Source organism: Balaenoptera ricei, chromosome 11, assembly GCF_028023285.1.
Source record: "Balaenoptera ricei isolate mBalRic1 chromosome 11, mBalRic1.hap2, whole genome shotgun sequence".
NCBI lineage: Eukaryota > Metazoa > Chordata > Mammalia > Artiodactyla > Balaenopteridae > Balaenoptera > Balaenoptera ricei.
In genome coordinates, this window is record NC_082649.1 from 54,817,351 (window position 1) to 54,838,620 (window position 21,270).

A 21,270-nucleotide genomic window follows, 5' to 3' on the forward strand; every position below is an offset into this window, starting at 1 on the left:
TTTTATAACAGCCAATTATTGAGATAAAACTCATACCATATAATTCACCCCTTTAAAGTGCACAATTCAATGGTTTTTAATATAAAGCCAGAGATGTACACAATCAATTTCAGAATGTCATCATCATCCCAAAAAACAACCCTGTACCCATCAGCAGTCACTCCCCATTCCTCCCAATTTCCTCAATCCTATGCAACCATTAATCTAACTTCCTTTCTATATATTTGCCATATCTGGCCATTTCATATAAATGAAATCATCCAGTATTCCAGCCACTCTGGAAAACTGTCTGTGAATATCAACTAAAGGTAAACATACCCTATGGCCCAGCAATTCCATTCAAATATATTCCAAGAGAACAAATACATAAGTATACCAAAAGACATGCATAAGAATGTTTCTAACAACATTAATTCATAAATGCTCCAAAATGAAAACAACTCAGAAATCCATCAACAGTATGGATTCATAAAGTATGACCTACTCATACAAAGGAGAACTATAAGGCAATGAAAATGAACGACTATAGCTGGATCCAACAACCCAAATGAACCTTAAAGAGATAATGTTAACTGAAAGAAGCAAGACACAAAAAATATACACTATATGATTCCATTTATATAAAATTCAAACACAGGCAAAACTAACGTATGGTGATAGAGTCAGGATTATGGTTACTTCTGGGAAGGAGAGAAAAGACAAGGATTAAGAAAGATTTGGGGAGGATTCTGGAATGTTGTAATGTTCTACTTCTTCACCTGTGTGGTAGATACATGTGTGTATTCACTTTGTGATAACTTACAGAGCTGCATACTTACAATTTATGCACTATTCTGTATGAATGTCAAAATTGAATAAAAATTCTAAATACTTTAAAAAAACATAATCTCAATATAAATTTAAAAATATATAATATAACATATATATATATACACTCACACAAAATATATCAATATACATTAATACCATTTCTTTCATAAAATGATACAGAATTTATTCAAATAAAATTCTTGTTAACCCTGGAAGTAGAAAGCAAATGAATAAATAAGTAAACAAAATGCATATTTTTTAGACAACCTTATTACCTAAAAAATAATTCATACTGGAAATAATCTACGTGTTAAGAGAGGCAGCCAGATCTGATGAGACTTATGTAAATAGAACACACCACCTATGAAGTAGTCTTGCTCCTCCTGCCACCCCCCACCGAAAATCTGATCAAGCCTATAGATCCAACTACCAATTTAAAGGATATAAAGACAGAAGAACACATTAAACCACAACACAGGAAAAGAATTAGTAATATCCAGGATATGGGAAACCTTTCAGGGTAAACTACCCAACTTATTCAACAAATAAAACACAAGGAAAAAAGTATTTTGGGGTACACAAAGATTTAAAAAGGCTTGTAATACATATCAACTAATTGTTGGACTTTATTTGTATACTGATTCAAACAAACTGTTAAAATATATACATACAACACTTATAAAACATTATGACATTTATGAAAATTTGAACCCTAACTGGATATTTGATATTACAGAATTATTTGCAAAAAAATGTAAGGTGTGATGATTGCATTGTGGTTGTGATTGGAAAAAAGATTTTTTTTCCCTTTAGAAATATATTGAATAACAAAAAGGACCTACTGTATAGCACAGGGAATTATATTCAATATCTTGTAATAACCTATAATGGCACAGAATCTGAAAAAGATTATATATATGTATATATATGCATATAAACTAAATCACTTTGCTATAAACCTGAAACACTGTAAATCAACTATACTTCAGTGAAAAAAAATTTTTAAATAAAATAAAAAGAAATATATTGAATAATTACAGATGAAATATTATGAGTTGGATTTGCTTGAAAATAATACAGGACAAGAGTAAGTAGGTAAGGGTGTAACAAACAAAACTGTCCACAAGTTAATTATTGAAGATGGATAATAGGTACATGAAGGTTCATTATACTATCCTGTCTAGACCAGTATAGAATCTTAATAATTTTTTAAACAGTAATAACCTATATGTCCTTTTATATCTTTTGAATATTAAAGCATTCCAGAAAATTGAACCTATTTTAAATAAGCACATGAAATTAAAACCTTTGAAACCACTGGCAAAAAAATAAATTTAGCAAGACTTACCTAGCAAGGGGAATTCCTCTCTTATAAAGGTCCACTCTCACTTTCTCTCCCACATGTCTATAAATCTCCACCACAGCCAATATTGCAGCATCTCTAACCTGCCAAATAATTCAGAACTTTAAAAAAAAACTTACATGAGATACAATAAAATACTTCACCTCAAGGTAACATTAAATTCACAGACCAACTTGAAGCTCCAAGTTGGTTTTAATGCCTCTAAACCCCTGGGAGATTATGGCAGGTCATTAACAAAAACCAAGACGACCTGCCAAGAAACCTCTAGAGAAACCTTGTAAAAGTTTTACAGAAATCTAAGAAACATGTAAATAAATGTGGCTTTTAAAAAATCTTCTATTTGTAATAATATTGTATAAAGAACTAATAATAACTGTATGACTACAAATCATTATCGTGGTTAACATATTTTTGTAGAATAAAACTGCCTTTCAATAATGTGGCCTGAACGCAAACAGATAATTATACACCAATGTTCATAGCATCATTATTCACAATAGCCAAAAGGTGGAAACAACCCAAATGTCTATCCATGGATGAATGGATAAACAAGATGTGGTATATACATACAGTGGTATATTATTCAGCCTTGAACAGGAATGGAAGGAAATTCTGACACATGCTGCAACATGGATGAACCGTGAAGACATTATGCTAAATGAAATATGCCAGATACAAAAGGACAAATATTGTATGGTTCCACATTTATGAGCAGTCAAATTCATTTGGAGAGAAAGTAAAACGTGGCCACCAAGAGCTGAAGGATTGGGGGAAATGAGGAGTTATTGTTTAATGGGTAGAGAGCTTCAGCTTGGGAAGATGAAAAAGTTCTGGAGATGGGTGGTGGTGATGGCTGCACAACAATGTCAGTGTACTTACTGCCAATGAACTGTACACTTAAAAAAGGCTGAAATGGTAAATTTTATGTTGTGAATATTTTACCACAATTAAAAGAAAAAATAAATGTGGCCTAAAGACAGGAATGTGGAAGACAGCTTTTAGTTCCTTTGCATAGCTCACTGTCGAAGGGCAAATGAAGAGACAGTAGAACTCTCTACAAACCTCTAGAGGCAGAGCTAGGGCCTAAAAGCAAGGAAATATCCAGGGTCATTCCAAATGCCCAAGCTGTGCCAAAAGGGTTACAGCCAAGATTCAACTCCACCACAAAGGACAAGATCCAGAACACACCCCTGTATTATGCCTATAGTATTTGAAGCTCAGGGAATGAAATTTCCAACAAGTGACATACCACTGGCACAAACAGGGTTATGACTGTTGCAAAAGTTGTTATGCAGGAATGAAAAGGAAGCTGACAATCTGCCCTCACAATTAGCTTATAGGAGGACTAGATAAGGAAATTCAGGTTCTTTGTTACTCAATCTTTCAAACTCAAGAACTATCCTTTAAGTCCCATCTATCCTTAATACTAGCCAAACAGCTAACAAACTTAAGCTACGTTTGTGAATATAATGTATTCTTAAAAACTAAATGTGGTAGACTTTAAAAGAAAAAAATGAAGTGGAATTTTGATTTTACCACCCCCCTCCACCCTCTCTCTTCTTTTTAAAAATGGAATAAGAGCATTAGAAAACAAGAGGTGGCTAAAAAATTAGTCAGTGCTTAAATGTAGATAAAATTTTACCTGACTGTTGGAATCTCCGAATAGGATACACAAATGTGGTACCAACTTGCTGAGGACTAGTGGCTGAGCTCCAAAACTAAATATAATTTGAAAAAAAAAATAAAGAGAATTTGGTTTTAATCAAACAGTAAACAAAATATCCTTATACTTTTATCTGTCTCAATAAGACAAATACGGTGGAGAGCATGGGCACACATCATTAAAACATGAAGGATATGAGACACAAGCAAAACCTAATTCTAAACAATGTGAGATATGTAAAATTGAATAATCATGACTGACAATGAAAACTGTCAACACACGATCCAACAGAGCAAAATGTTCAACCAATGGCACTCTTAAACCTAGCAACCTATCAATCACTTAGAAAATTTGAGCTTTTGCATTAAAATACCGTTTTTTTAGACTCTGGGTCTCAAACAAATTTGCATTCCAGTACAATAAGTAAATTAAAAGATCTTTATTTATGCTTATTAATATTTTGATGAGGTCATGGGTTGAAAGCAAATGACAAGACAGCCAAAAACCATGAAAGTTGTGCAGACTGAATGCACTTACAAGCTCTAGATGGCAGAAAGGACCATAGAGGAGTAAAAGAAAATAAAATGAAGGTATAGTTAGAGAAAAGGAAGTAACACTACAAAATAAGTTGAAAGCTACTATATATTACCTATCTTGTTGCACAAAACTTGAAAAAATAATCCAGAAAGAGAACAAAAGCCCTAGTTTACAATTTCTTCAGGCTGGAGTTCTGAGCTCTGTGGCATCTATGCTGTCAGAGCTCTGCACACTGCTGTCAGCTTCACTGTCTGGTTACCTGGGGGAGTCTTATTCAGTTTATGATTTTGGTAACCACTTGCATTGCTCTAGAAAACCTAGGGCCAACTGGCAAAAGGGGGCTGGGGAAAATGGCTACAATTGTTGAAATACCACTGAGTTTAAAAAAATTCCAAACTGGGTCCAGAACAGAGGTAGATCCTAAGTTATATCAGCGTATTTGTTATATGACCATCTATTTGGGTGGCAACTATTAACATACTAAAGAGAAAAAAAGAAACTCTTCTTACCAATGACTAATAATTTTAAATTAACAACATGAAAGATAACAACATACATACAAAAAAATTAACAGATAAAGCTATCAAATAAAAAAACTCTGGTGCCAGAGATAAATTAATAACTATTTAAAATTTGTTATTTTCATAGCTTTCCTTGAGCTTTGTGAAATGGATTTTGCTTTTTTTTTTAGAAAAATGAAAAACATACTCCAGTAATCATAAAACTTACATGTTTAATGTTTCAATAAGACACAGACACACGCCTTCTCGAGATCGAAAATTCTTGTGCTTAAAACCAGAAGCCAACTGTTCCCAAATGTACTATTTGAAAGAAAAGTAAACATGTATAACAAAAAATTAAATTACTCATGTTATAATCTTTTATCTATTCTCAACTTTACTACCAACCTTACTGGTAGCTAAATTTTCCCACAGATTTCTCTACAAGTTTTTCTAAGCCAAATTTGCACTGATGCTGTTCTCACCCATTTTTAAATATCTTAATCACATTTTAAATTTTTATTTTATATCTTTCACTTTAGATTTCAATTATTCTCAGAAAAACTGTGTCCAACATTTAAAAACTTTAAAATCTCCAAAGACATATAATTTCTTCTAAACTTTAGAAACCTTCAATAACAATGTTACCATTATAAGCCTAGTAGTATTGTAAGCATTTAAAAGGTCCAATGTTGCCTAGCAACTAGTACAGACTGTCACATGGAACAGGCTTTTTCAGCATTTTATAATTCAGGGGTTTTTTTCCTTTTAACACTGGATCCAAATACAGAAACATAATCATTCTATTGCTACCCACTATAATCTTTTTTTTTTTGAAAAAGCATAGATAAACCTATACAAACAATCTAAAACAATTATATGGGTTTGTTATTCGAAGGAATTCAACTTTGTTTTTCTAAACATATAGCCAATTGTCCCAATCAATCCTTTCTCCACATTTAAGAAACACCACCCTTACCATTTACTAAATTAATGTGTACATACACACATACTCTCACACATACACACAAACCCCTACTCCTGGACTCTATTCTCCCTGGACTCTATATTCAGTTCTACTAATATTATTTCTCTCTGCCAAACTTTCTGGAGGGTAACTTGGAAGTTTACCAAAAAAGTCTTACATGTGAATAACCTGATCTAGCAACACTGTCTCTGGAACTCTGTTCTATAATTACATTTATGTCCAAAGACACATGTACAAGGATGCTCTTTACAGCACTCATAATAACAGCATGTCAAAAACAAGTTAAAATTTGAACTGCTAAGCAAGTGTCAAAGGATACCCATCAAATTATAAGGATTATACATATATCTTTATACTCTATGGTATAAAAAATCTGAGGAAGTTTACTTTCACTACTATTTGGATTTTTTATAAAACATATGTAATATAATTCTTAAACTGTATTTTAAATGATAACACATAGTATCACTATATTTTGTAAATTCTGGTTTTTTTCCCACTTAACATGAGCTACTCTTTTTTTTTTTTAAATAAATTTATTTATTTATTTTTGGCTTCATTGGGTCTTCGTTGCTGCACAAGGGCTTTCTCTAGTTGTGGCGAGCGGGGGCTACTCTTTGTTGTGGTGCACAGGCTTCTCACTGCGGTGGCTTCTCTTGTTGTGGAGCACAGGCTCTAGGCGCGCGGACTTCAGTAGTTGTGGCACATGGGCTCAGTAGTTGTGGCGCACGGGCTTAGGTGCTTCGCGGCATGTGGGATCTTCCTGGACCAGGGCTCAAACCCGTGTCCCCTGCCTTGGCAGGCGGATTCTCAACCACTGCGCCACCAGGGAAGCCCCCGACATGAGCTACTCTTTAAATCTTTGTTTACGTGTCAATTTATTTTTACTCCTCTTTCAAAATACGTCCGTAAGGGCAATTCTTTTCTACCATATTCAAAAAACACAGGTCACCGTCATCTAATATATGTCTTATATAATTAGTAACCATCTGTTAAAATAAGAAATTTTCTCCTTGTTTCAGTAAGAGTTGCAGAAATTCATATAACATTCAGCAGTTCTCAAAATAAGCTTTCTCACTGAACACTGTATTATTTGTAGGTAGCGAAAACCAGAAAATCCTAACAAATAATATAATCAGTACATTGTCAAATCACTTAAATCTATGAGTTAGCTTTTTGAAAAAGCATTAAAGAATAGAAAAATCAGAAAAAGGAAAGCAAAAAATCAAAAAGTTAAATATTGATACTTTATCATAAATTTCAACTTCTTTAAAGCATTAGCAATAATTTACTGTTTAAAATTTTAGCTTTTATGTCCCTGGGGTTTTACTGACTTGCAGTGATTACCATCTATCTTTACTGTTATTTAATCATTAATTAGCAAAATCTGAATTCTAAAATGTAGGCCTACCATAGGTGGTGCTACTTGATCCATTAACTTCAGTATCAGAGTCTGAGCTTCATCTCGAACCTTGTCTTTGGCATCTCCCATTCTGTCTATTAAAGCTACAATAACTAGAGAAATTAAGGGGGAAAGGAATAAATATTTATAATTCATCTCCATTATAAACTGTATTTTACAAAATTACAAACATCAATTATTTCCATAAATGAAAAGTTATGAGGTAAGCAAATTGTTTCAAGTTCTTTACTCATGAGTCCAATCAAAAATAAATGAGAAGCAAGTTTCAAAAGAATACATATAGTATGACATCCACTTATAATAATAATGTTCAAAAAACAGGCAAAACTTAATATTATTCTGCTTAGAGATAGATATAGACGGTTAAGCTCTACAGACCAACAAGGGAGCGATTATCCCAAAGGTCATGACAGCAGTCATCTCTGGCAGAGGGTGGGAGGTGTCATCAGGAAATGCAGAGGGAGCATATAAGGAACTGGCAGAGCTCTAGTTCTTTGACCTGGGCACAGGCAGGTGTTGGTTTTATAGTTATTCTTTAAATTGTACATGCTTGATATGTATTATTCTATATGTACAACATATTACTCAAATGACAAAAACAAAGCATGGGTCCATGGGACTGAGGTCTTTCTTTATTATGCCCAAGACTTTGACACTATTCCATGAAAGGAGGCAGGAAAGGCAGGCTAGAGTCCATTCTTAGAGAGTTTTCATGAAACAGGTTGCTGTAACTATAAATCAACAAAGTACCACAAAGAAATCACATCTATTGGGTGTGGGGGGAAGGAAACGGGAGGGGGGCTAGAACTGAGGTTATGGTTTCTAAAGTCAGCCCATAGGACAAAAACATCTCATAGTCAAAATTATCTTTTTGTAATCCCTTAATTACCACTACCACTCAGTGTAGTATTAGTATTTAATCTTTTTGTCTTTATCTCCTCAACCCATAAATATGTGCAGCAGTACTCACCTCAGAAGATTACTGAAATATATGTAAACAACTCAGAGAGTGAAGGACACTGGGTAAGCATTCAATGTGTCTCTAGTTTATTTATAGACACATATAATTAAATGTGTATGTAATGTAATGCAAATGTATTCTGCAATGTTAACATTGTCTATAACATAACAACCAGAACTGATATAATAATCAACAACATTTAAGGAAAGAAGGAACACATCCTTCTGGAAGAAAATGATTTGAGTGAGAAGCCAACCATACAAAATGGAAAGATCACCCAAAAATCTAAGCTTAATCAAGGAAATGATTGTGTAAGAAATCAAAGTCCTTGTCATAAAAATCATAAGCCTAATCATGAGGCAACTGAAGTACCTGTCAGTTGAAACAATATAAATCCTTCTCATTTTGCTTAGATGTGTTGTTAACACTAGAGAAATTCACCTACATCTACAGGATTGGCTATTGTGGGACTCATTCTGATAGCTTCTGACAGAAGACAATACTAAACACTAGTAAATGTTAGATATTATTATGTACTAAGCACTGAATTATCTCATTTAATCCTCATAACAATCCTATGAAACAGAGTAGGCCCGTTTGATAGAGAAGGCCCAGAGGGATTAAATACTTTGACCAAGGTCGCACAAGTAGCAAATAGTGAAATCAGGATTTAAGTAATCTACACAGTGTTAGGTTACAGTCATAACTACTTCCATTTATTTGTGACTGAGGTGTTTTGTGTGTGTGTGTGTGTGTGTGTGTGTGTGTATTAACAACCACGTAACAATAATGAAAAAAAAAATAGACACTTCATTCCTGAGAGGTAGAGTTTAACTCCAAAAGAAAATAAAGGGACTTCTCTGGTGGTCCAGTGGTTAAGACTCCGTGCTTCCACCGCAGGGGACACGGGTTCGATCCCTGGTTGGGGAACTCAGATCCCGCATGCCATGCGGCACAGCCAAAAAAAAAAAAAAAAATGTTTGGCCCAAACGGGGCTCACTTCAATTTAAAAACTAAAATTTGTAAAACATAAACAACTAAAACAAAAAACCTCACACTACATAAACTTAAGATTTACAGCTATTAAACAAAAAAATTCATTATTTTTTTCCTTTTTAACATATAAACTCTTAGAGTCAAACAGAACAAGATTTATTTCTAGCTCTACTGGTTATTTAATTATGCAAGATAGTAAACGCCTCTAACTTCAAAGTTTCTTTGTCTGTAAAATAAGGAGGGATCCAGGTCTATACCTCACACAGCTAGTGAGAGAATAAGTAAAACTGGTAAAAAGCACCTGTGGCCAAGCCCATAATAACCATTCAGAAGTGTTAGCACTATTCCTTAAAGATCTGTAGATAATGAACATGCAATCGATAATTATTGGGAATACAAAACAGAGCTTTTCACTCTGTAAACTCTCAAAAAGAACTTGTTAAACAAACAAATACATCTATCAAAGACTGGAATTTGGACAGTGAAACATGGAAGAAGTCTGAAGCATAGATGTTAGCATATTTTATTCTCTTAGCATTGTACAAGATGCAAACCATTTTACAAGATGCAAAGCTGATGACCAGGCATCCTGACTGTTCTAATACCCTTTCTACAAAACCATTTTGGATTAAAACTATCTGTTTAAGATTTGTAAAATATGAAATCCTTTACTGTTGTCATAAAACCAGGCTTGGGGGAATCATAAAACCAGGGTTGGTGGTCCAGTGGTTAGGACTCTATGCTTTCACTGTCTAGGACGCAGGTTTAATGATTCAAAATACAAGATTCCTCAAGCTGCATGGTGCGGCAAAAAAAAAAAACTTGGTTGGTGATCGGTGTTAAATGTAAATCGTATTTTTTTTTTTTGGTATGAACATTAAATTCTTCCACAGTACATGTAGTCACAAGAGAAAATTTAAATATATTAAAGAATTACATTAATAGAGTCCATACTCTTTTTGATACTTTGTCTAAAACTGAACATGAACCTCAATTTTCCTAAAACTTCACTTTTAATGTAAAAAGATAAAAAATATCTGTAATGATAGTTAATAACCTAAGTGTACCAAAAGGAAAACAATATCACTCACATCAAGTTACATATATCTAAGGTTACATTATCAAAAAAAACCTTCAGCACATAACTTAATTCAATTCCCTTCTTTTACGGAAAGGCTCCTAAAATGGTTTGGCTAAGATCTATGATGGAGTAAAACAAGAAAGCTAACTCTGGGATTCTTAGTCTAGTACTATATCTTTTTTTTTTTTTTTAATTTTATTTATTTATTTATTTATGGCTGTGTTGGGTCTTCGTTTCTGTGTGAGGGCTTTCTCTAGTTGCGGCAAGTGGGGGCCACTCTTCATCGCGGTGCGCGGGCCTCTCACTATCGCGGCCTCTCTTGTTGCGGAGCACAGGCTCCAGACGCGCAGGCTCAGCAATTGTGGCTCACGGGCCTAGTTGCTCCGCGGCATGTGGGATCTTCCCAGACCAGGGCTCGAACCCGTGTCCCCTGCATTGGCAGGCAGATTCTCAACCACTGCACCACCAGGGACACCCTTGCGCCACCAGGGAAGCCCAAGTTACATATATCTAAGGTAACATTATCAAAAAAAACCTTCAGCACATAACTTAATTCAATTCCCTCCTTTTATGGAAAGGCTCCTAAAATGGTTTGGCTAAGATCTATGATGGAGTAAAACAAGAAAGCTAACTCTGGGATTCTTAGTCTAGTACTATATCTCTTTAAGAGCACACAGATATACTGTAGCCTCTCTTGTAGAGCTGTCATACAAATTAGAAACAATTATTTGAGAATAATCTTTCATATATGTAAAGTAGAGAAGCCCAGTAAATGGATAAAAAGTGGGCATTCAATAAATGGTAGCAAAACTGGGATGAAATTTTCCTATTATATCACACTGACTCTCAAGTAGTAACAAGTTCAGGTTTCACTAAGAAAAATAATGAACACTTAGGGTTCAAAGTGAAAACAATACTGACTAACAGTGAATGCACAGGGATAACCAGAAAGAGCTAGGAGGTTAAAAGATAAAGTTATACATATGAGAATATGTAGATATGTGAGAAACATACAAAAAACACTAACCAACAAAAACAACTTAATGTAATTTATTAATATTTAAGGGTATAAGAATCATGAAGTAAAAAAAAATTCAGTATATGGTGAGATTAATCTGCAAAGCTCCCAGATGTTAAAATCGGAAGTAAATCGTTAAAACAGAAAGGAAGGGGGCTTCCCTGGTGGGGCAGTGGTTAAGAATCCACCTGCTAATGCAGGGGACACGGGTTCAAGCCCTGGTTCGGGAAGATCCCACATGCTGCAGAGCAACTAAACTCATGCGCCACAACTACTGAGCCTGCGCTCTAGAGCCCACGAGCCACAACTACTGAGCCCGCGCGCCTAGAGCCTGTGTTCTGCAACAAGAGAAGCCACCGCAATGAGAAGCCAGCGCACTGCAATGAAGAGTAGCCCCCACTTGCCGCAACTAGAGAAAGCCTGCACACAGCAAAGAAGACACAACACAGCCATAAAAAATAAAAAAAAAATCCAAAAAAACGCCAGAAAGGAAGGACCATGGAGAAGAAGAGAGGATTTCAAAAAGAAATAACAGCACAGCAGAGGCATAAACAAGCTAAGCCAGAACTAACAAGAGTGAGCAAGTTTCTGATTAACAACAGTGGAGAGTATTTACTGACAATCACAAATAAATAAGGCTGCTGAGGTGGAGAAGAGCCATACATGCTGAGAGAACTGAAACACCAAGGACAGAAAAACAGAAATAAGTTTTGAAAACAGGACAGTCCTGGGAGGCAGCAAACTAGGGTTCTGGTCCTAATACTCCTACTGCCTCAATATGAGCAGTCAGTAGGTATATCAAACCCCATCTGGCCCTCCTTGTGTCTGAAAAATAAGTGAGATACGTGATACCTAGAATTACTCTCAAGTCTAAAATATTGTCTGTAACAACTAATAATAGGGAGCTACTACAGGGCAGGGGTCACAAACAGAGGTGCCTACAGTCAGGGAGGTACCAGAAATGCCAAAAATGAACCAGACCTAAGAACTGCAGTATTCCAACCTCTGTGTATTATAACCGAAATTCTCAGTTATGAGGAAACAAGAGATGGGAGGGACTTATGGATTGGAAAGCTTGTGACCCAGACAAAAATGAAGCTACGACAGAGCTTCTGCCTTTATTTACACATGGAAATGGAAGAGCAGGGTTGCCACATTGGCCAATTTTTCAAGACAAGCTACAAATATGAATTTTTACTAACAATGATTCAAAATACATTAAGAGAATACATAAGCAAGTAACACATGTTTGCAGAGCAGTTTTTAACATCTATCATAGGATTTTAAGCAGGAGACTGACAGCTTAAAAATCATCTTTTCAGAAGATATTCATACAAAGATTGAATTGGAACCAGATATTGATTAAAAAGGAAATAATAGAGAAAGTCACTGAGATGCTTCTACTGAAAGGATAGACAGACAATAAAAATAAAAGAAGAAATTGGCAGAATTTAGTGGCATACCGAACATGAAGCTGACCAAAGATAATTTGAAAATAAGGGTGATGATACATTATGAGGCATTAACTTAATCCATAAAAGAAATCACAAACATCTGAGGTTACCCCTAAATATATTTCTACATAATAGGACCAAATCCACTCACTGAAGCACTCCAAGAGGCACACAAAGGTCACTTAGGTTTAAAAGATAAGTCAAAGCCAACTTTGCAATCTAACTACTATACAAAGAGCTTTACACTAGCACATCGTTCTGGACTGTAAACACACTGTAAGTTAAGTGCTGCTCAAGTATGGCCAGCAGCCCAGGACCAGTCTACAAACTACATGTGGTAAAGAAATTGTGAGTTTTTCTAAAACAAGGTTTGGAAACAATCTGACCAAAGTAAATTATACACTTGTTGAATCTACCAATAAAAAACTGAGCCTTGTATTTTTTTTCATTTCATTTTGCTGTAATTTATTTGTATTGTATTTTACAAAATATTGGTCTGCAGTAGACTAGCAATGAAAAAACTGGTCCTTCACCATAGGTAAGTGAAAAGTGGTGCTGCGAATTATATTATAAATTATTAATATGTTAAAAAAAGTAAATGATAAGTAAAAAATTTGAAAATACAAAGTAAAAATCTATTAGCAGTATATTCGGTAAGTTGTTTGCTTTTGTTTGTTTTTGTCTTAAAAGGAACATATTTATTTAAATAGGCTTAAAATCTTTTATGTTTGGCAAATTAAAATGCTAAGTAGCAGATCTCTGGGTTGTATAAAATTACATTTTTGCATTTACAAAGAACTAATTCTGTTAAAAATTATAAGAAAAAAGTATGTCAAACCCTATAATAATTTTAAAATAAAGTTAACTTACCCATTGCTACATAGGACTTAAATCGTGTTGATAGTCTGTCCACGAAGGCACTTAAAATTTCCAATCCCATTAATGACACCTACAGATGGAAAGAAATTTTAATGAATACAAATTACTGATGCATATTTTAATACCAGTATGTGACTGCTGATATAAAGATCTTCATATATTACCAAGTTTTTAAAAAAATAAGGAGACTGAAATATTCAGGGTGAACAGTCATGAGGGTAAGGCACCCTATTCTCAAATGGTTCAATAATAATAATAATAATGATGACGTGCAAATGCAGGAAGATAGTGATATAGCATATTTGGCAAAATATTAATAACTGGTAAATTAGGTGAAGGGCACACAGGAGTTCACTGACTATACCTGTCACTTTACTGTAATGTTGAAATGTTTCTTAAATGAAACTGTTAAACAAAACAGCACATTTAATTACAGAGGAATTCTAGCTTCTGTCTGGGATGAAGAAACTGGAAAAAACCATCACTCCCACCATAAACAAGAAAAAGCCAAATAATCTACAAAACCATAACTATTTTGAATTCATCAGAAAGCTAAGGTTGTAGAATAATCATCTAGGTTGAAATCTTTAGGAAAGACAGGTGCCAAGGAGAATGGGACGTAAGCAGTAGGTCACATGTGGCAGAGGACAGATGGAAAATGAAGCTGAGATTCAAGTGCGTAAAAAGAATTCAGCTATATTCAACTCACTGTTAATAGTTGAGTGTGGGTTAGCATGAAAATACAGAATCCCTATTAGCTGCAGACACAAGGAGAGTTCACACCCACTTGCTGGCTCTTTCTCCACAAACCTCCACCGGACACTCATAATTAAGACTGAGGACAGGGTAGGAGATAAGAGAAAGTCTCTTGGTGGTTACAGGTCTCGTAGGAAGGGAGCAGCTGCCTCTGCAGGAAAAGCACAAACCTTTCCCGTTTCCTTGTCCTACAAGAAACAAAAGTTTGAAGCTACTGAGGGAAAGACAACACTGTTACCCTCTAGACAGAGGTAAAAACTCATACCTATTAAGTAAAGAGAAAAGGAAAAAAAAAAAAAAGGCTTCTACTTCAAGGGTAGGAGCAGAAAACCATACTGGGCTCCGATGATTAAAGGTTTCACCTGACGAGGGGCAGGATTTCTGATAAAGCCTTACACCCAAGACTCAGGGACAGAGGGTTCCTAAGACTGAAGCTGGAACAGGAGAACAACTGGACCAGCCCCACTACCCATAAGCCAGCCAGCAAGAACAGAATAAGAAGCAACGGCAGTCTACCACTGGGGAAGAAGAAAACCCCTCTATGAAGCATGAGAAAAAAGAGAAGGCCTAAAGTGTAGGGTGTGACGCAGAAACATGGAGGACCCAATAATTCCACTCCTAGGTATATACCAAAGGAATTAAAGCAGGATACAAACAGATGTTTGCATGCCAATGTTCACTACGCATCATTCATTACAGCCCGAAGGTGGAAAAGCCCAAATGTCCATCAACTGATGAATGAATAAACAAAATGTGGTATATGCATTCAATCAAATATGATTTGGCTATAAATAGTAATGACCGACACATGCTACAACATGGATAAACCTTAAAACATTATGATAAGTAAAAAAGCCAGACACAAATGGCTACATGTTGTGTGATTCAATTTATAAGAATGTCCAGAATAAGCAAATCCATAGATAGAAAGTAGATTAGTGGTACTTAGGACTAGCATATGTGGGGGATAGGGAGGTAACAGCTAAAGGTACAAGGTTCTTTTTTTTTTTAACATCCTTATTGGAGTATAATTGCTTTACAATGGTGTGTTACTTTCTGCTTTATAACAAAGTGAATCAGCTATACATATACATATATCCCCATATCTCCTCCGTCTTGCGTCTCCCTCCCACCCTCCCTATCCCACCCCTCTAGGTGGTCACAAAGCACCGAGCTGACCTCCCTGTGCTGCTTCCCACTAGCTATCTATTTAACATTTGGTAGTGTATATATGTCCATGCCACTCTCTCACTTCGTCCCAGCTTACCCTTCCTCCTCCCCGTGTCCTCAAGTCCATTCTCTACGTCTGCGTCTTTATTCCTGTCCTGTCCCTAGGTTCTTCAGAACCAATTTTTTAAATGTCTTTATTGGAGTATAACTGCTTTACAATGGTGTGTTAGTTTCTGCTTTATAACAAAGTGAATCAGTTATACATATACATATATCCCCATATCTCTTCCCTCTTGCGTCTCCCTTCCTCCCACCCTCCGTATCCCACCCCTCTAGGTGGTCACAAAGTACCAAGCTGATCTCCCTGTGCTATGTGGCTGCTTCACACTAGCTATCTATTTTACATTTGGTAGTGTATATATGTCCATGCCACTCTCTCACTTTGTCCCATCTTACCCTTCCCCCTCCTGGTATCCTCAAGTCCATTCTCTAGTAGGTCTGTGTCTGTATTCCCGTCTTGCCCCTAGGTTCTTCATGACCATTTTTTTGTTTGTTTTTTAGATTCCATATATATGTGTTAGCATACGGTATTTGTTTTTCTCTTTCTGACTTACTTCACTCTGTATGACAGACTCTAGGTCCATCCGCCTCACTACAAATAACTCAATTTCATTTCCTTTTATGGCTGAGTAATATTCCATCATATATATGTGCCACATCTTCTTTATCCATTCATCTGTTGATGGACACTTAGGTTGCTTCCATGTCCTGGCTATTGTAAATAGAGCTGCAATGAACATTGTGGTACATTACTCTTTTTGAATTACGGTTTTCTCAGGGTATATGCCCAGTAGTGGGATTGCTGGGTCGTATGGTAGTTCTATTTTTAGTTCTTTAAGGAAACTCTATACTGTTTTCCATAGTGGCTGTATCAATTTACAGTCCCACCAACAGTGCAAGAGGGTTCCCTTTTCTCCACACCCTCTCCAGCATTAATTGTTTGTAGAATTTTTATGATGGCCATTCTGACTGGTGTGAGGTGATACTTCATGGTAGTTTTGATTTGCATTTCTCTAATGATTAGTGATGTTGAGCATCTTTTCATATGTTTTTTGGCAATCTGTATATCTCCTTTGGAGAAATGTCTATTTAGGTCTTCTGTCCATTTTTGGATTGGGTTGTTTGCTTTTTGATATTGAGCTGCATGAGCTGCTTGTATATTTGGAAATTAATCCTTTGTCAGTTGCTTCATTTGCAAATATTTTCTCCCATTCGGGGGGTTGTCTTTTTGTCTTGTTTATGGTTTCCTTTGCTGTGCAAAAGCTTTTAAGTTTCATTAAGTCCAATTTGTTTATTTTTGTTTTTATTTCCATTTCTCTAGGAGGTGGGTCAAAAAGGATCCTGCTGTGATGCATGTCATAGACTGTTCTGCCTATATTTTCCTCTAAGAGTTTTATAGAGTCTGGCCTTACATTTAGGTCTTGAAACCATTTTGAGTTTATTTTTGTGTACAGTGTTAGGGAGTGTTCTAATTTCATTCTTTTACATGTAGCTGTCCAGTTTTCCCAGCACCACTTATTGAAGAGGCTGTCTTTTCTCCATTGTATATTCTTGCCTCCTTTATCAAAGATAAGGTGACCATATGTGTGTGGGTTTATCTCTGGGCTTTCTATCCTGTTCCATTGATCTATAGTTCTGTTTTTGTGCCAGTACCATACTGTCTTGATTACTGTGGCTTTGTAGTATAGTCTGAAGTCAAGTAGCCTGATTCCTCCAGCTCCACTGTTCTTTCTCAAGACTGCTTTGGCTATTTGGGGTATTTTGTATTTCCATACAAATTGTGAAATTTTTTGTTCTAGTTCTGTGAAAAATGACATCAGACTTCTTTTTGAGGTGATGAAAATGTTCTAAAATCAACTGTGCTGACTGTCATGCATACCTACAAATATACTAAAAAAAAAATGAGCTGTACACTTCAAATGAGTGAACTGTATAATATGTGAATTATATCAATAAAGCTATTTAAAAAATTAACTGAAAGTGCACCAATAGACACACTCATACACAAAATTTAATAGATGATAAAAGCAGTATCTCAAATCAACAGGAAAAACATGAACTCTTAGTAAGATCTGACTTAGGAATCTACCCCGGAGATATACCAGCAAAATTATGAGAAGACACACAAAGATTATTGCAAGAGACTGGAAACTATCCAAACATTCATCAGTGGTATGGGACAGATTCAAAAAATTATGGTACATCCACACCAGAGAGTACTATGACACTTTAAAAATAAAAATGAGGGCTACCCTACTTCTGCTATGCAATGCTCTCCAAGATATATTAAGTGAAAAAAGCAAGTTGGAGAAATACATGTGTATATTTTAAAAAGGGGACTACAAATAGATTTAGTTATAAATGTTTATTTAAAATATAACAACAATGGAAAGATAATCAGAAAAAAAAATTTATGGTTGGCAATAGGCTATAAGGAACAGAGAAAGAAACCAGACTATTTTGAATATACCTTCTTTGTAGCAATAACTAATTTCATTGAAAATCAAATAAAGTAAGTAAACCTAAATGTATACTCAATTAGTAGCATAACCACACAGAAGACTATTCCAAGTGACTTTAAAATACAGCAATTTGACTATTATCTCTCCGGTGGGATATACCCTAAGGACAAAAACGAAACTCTGCAAAAAAGAAACTGTCAATGTTTTGAGAAATTCTGTTGATAGAAGGAGATATAGATGGAAGATATATAATAGTAAAAACTGCAGTCTTGAATATGAATTAGAATATCAGTATGAACTCACGATATATTTTTCCTTAAATTAAACCTAACCCTATGCATTGAAAAAAATCTGGAAACAATGATCAGATGAGTAATAATAAGTTCCATTAGCACCCACACTGTAGTTTCCACATACCATTCCCCACAAAAAGGAACCAAAGCTTCTTGGAGAAGTGGCTGATTCCAGGGCAGGAGCAGAAAATATGATCTCATTATACCAGATAGCAAAGACTCTATCAAAATTATTAGGGTCATGTGATAGAACAGCTTGGATATTAATAAGGCTAATAACTGGGGACTTCTCTGGCAGTCCAGTGGTTAAGACCCTGCCCTTCCACTACAGGGGGCATGGGTTCGAGTTTGATCTCTGGTTGGGGAACTAAGATCCCACATGCTGTGCAGCGTGGGCAAAAAAAAAAACAACAAAAAATAATAACTGTATTGTCTTGAAATGCATCAGATATAGTTAAATGCAAGAGTTCATAATGATAACAAAAACTATCTGGTCAACACTGGAGGATACTAGTTATTTTTACCTCATTATTTTGACAATTAGTAAATAAAGAATCATACGAACGAACTATAAACTATAGTTTATATATAAACTATACCACTGGGTAACCAAATACCAGTAAACAGTGGAAGTTTCTCTTTATAAAAGTATTCCAGCTAATGAATGAAGGAATGACATAATTAGAATATCATTTTGCAAACCCTAATGAATAAGAGATCTAAACACTGAACGTTAATGGCTGCTAACGTCACAGAACAAGACCTTATGTGCCTTCCTAATGTTACATGCCAGCTGGTGGAAGAAGAGCACTACTTATGAAGTAGTCTTGCAAAAAAAAAAAAAAAAAAAAGACTGATTCTGATCAAACTTTAGATCCAACTACCAATTTATAGGAAATACAGAGAATACATCACAGGAATGAAATCAGCAAAATCCAGACTGTGGGAAACTCTACCACAAACAAAAGCCAAGAATTTTTTTAAAAAGGCACTGAGGTAGAAACAGATTAAGAGACTTAATAAACATGTTAGGACTTCCCTGGTGGTGCAGTGGTTAAGAACCCACCTGCCAATGCAGGGGACACAGGTTTGATCTCTGGTTCAGGAAGAGTCCACATGTCGTGGAGCAACTAAGCCCATGAGCTATAACTAATGAGTCCACATGCCACAGCTACTAAAGCCCGCACGCCTACAGCCCATGCTCCACAACAAGAGAAGTCACCACAGTGAGAAGCCTGCACACCGCAACGAAGAGTAGCTCCTGCTCGCCGCAACTAGAGAAAGCCCATGCGCAGCAACCCAGCCTAAATAAATAAATAAACAAATAAACATGTTAACTGAGGTAAGCAGAATAATGGCCTCCCAAATGTGTTCACATCCTAATCCCCAGACCTGTGAGAAGATTAACTACATGGTAAAAAAACCTTTAAAGATGTGGTTAAGGATCTTAAGATGGGGAAATTACCCTGGGATTATCCTGGGCCCAAAAGTCCTTATAAGAGACAGGGTGGAGAGTCAGTGAGAGTCAGAGGAGATGTGATGACAGAAGCAGTGGTCAGAAAGAAAGATCAGAGGATGAGATACTGAGGGCTTTGAAGATGGAAGAAAAGGCCATAAGCCAAGAAATGTAGGCAGTTTCTAGAAGCTGGAAAATTCTCTAAGGTCGCCAGAAGGAATACAATCCTGCTGAAACCTTGATTTTATACCAATAAAACCCATTTCTGACTTCTGACCTCCAGAACTGTAAGAAAATAAATGTACTTTGTTTTAAGATACAAAGTGTGTGGTAACTTGTTACAGCAGCAATAGAAAACAAATATATTAATGAATCACAACATGTGAACCTTATTCAGATCCTGATTTTTCTTAAAACAACTAATTTAAAAATTTGTACTACATTTTTAAAAACTGGAAATTTAAACCCAAGATATTTGATATCAAGGAATTTTTTATGTATAATAATAGTATTGAGGTTACGCTATTTTTTTTAAAGAGCACTTATTGATATCTTTGAGACATTAATAGAAAGACTTAACTGATGAAACAATATATTTGCAATTTATGACAAATTCAATATTATAAAGCTATCACGTCTTCCCCCCAAAAGATGACATCCAATGTAATCCCAATAAAAAACCACAATTTTCTGCTGCAACTTGACTAGCTGGTTCTAAAATTCACGTGAGATAGTAAATAAAGACCCAATAATAGCCAACACATTCCTAAAGAATCTGGTGAGTGAATATGACACAGCAAACATCAAGATTTACCATGGAGCTACAAATAACTTTCTTGAATTTCCATTTAGACATCTTTCAACTTAGCCTGCATCTTGGCTAAGGATCCTTTCAGTAGAATATTAAAACCCTGAAAAAAGAAGAAAAAACAACTAGAGCAGTATTCCAATTTGCTCCTCACCAATTTCTTAGGAACTCAAATGCCTCCATTCAGATCCTTTAAAAAAAAAGCAAAAATAATGTACTTTCTAACATGTATATATAAAATATAAAAGCAAAAATATAAAACATATTATATAATATAAAATATACAACAATAAAATACTTAAAATATATAATATATGGGAATTCCCTGGTGGTGCAGGGGTTAGGACTCGGCGCTTTCAGTGCCAGGGCCCAGGTTTGATCCCTGGTGGGGGAACTAAGATCCTGTAAGCCTCGTGGCACAGCCAAATTTTATATATATGTATGTATGTGTATATATATGTATGTGTGTGTGTGTGTGTATATATATATATGTATATACATAAAAGCACAAATAACATACCTTTTAACAGGTAGAAAAACAGAAACCCCAAAAAGCAAACTTTGGGCTACAACCAAGCTTAAATTGTATGGT

At 35.4% G+C, this 21,270-nt stretch overlaps 1 protein-coding gene across 12 annotated transcripts in view; it reads right to left on the reverse strand.

Annotated features, from left to right (window-relative positions):
- Positions 1-21,270, reverse strand: part of CLASP2 (cytoplasmic linker associated protein 2) — a 178,236-nt gene that overhangs the window by 149,972 nt on the left and 6,994 nt on the right. For all 12 annotated transcript variants that reach the window (XM_059939097.1, XM_059939104.1, XM_059939101.1 and 9 more), the window contains exons 2-6: positions 13,665-13,743; positions 7,273-7,376; positions 5,103-5,194; positions 3,816-3,891; positions 2,159-2,256 (exon numbers count right to left, since the gene is read on the reverse strand). In XM_059939097.1, the coding sequence (XP_059795080.1) occupies positions 2,159-2,256; positions 3,816-3,891; positions 5,103-5,194; positions 7,273-7,376; positions 13,665-13,743 (449 nt within the window). The remainder of the gene's footprint in view (positions 1-2,158; positions 2,257-3,815; positions 3,892-5,102; positions 5,195-7,272; positions 7,377-13,664; positions 13,744-21,270) is intronic.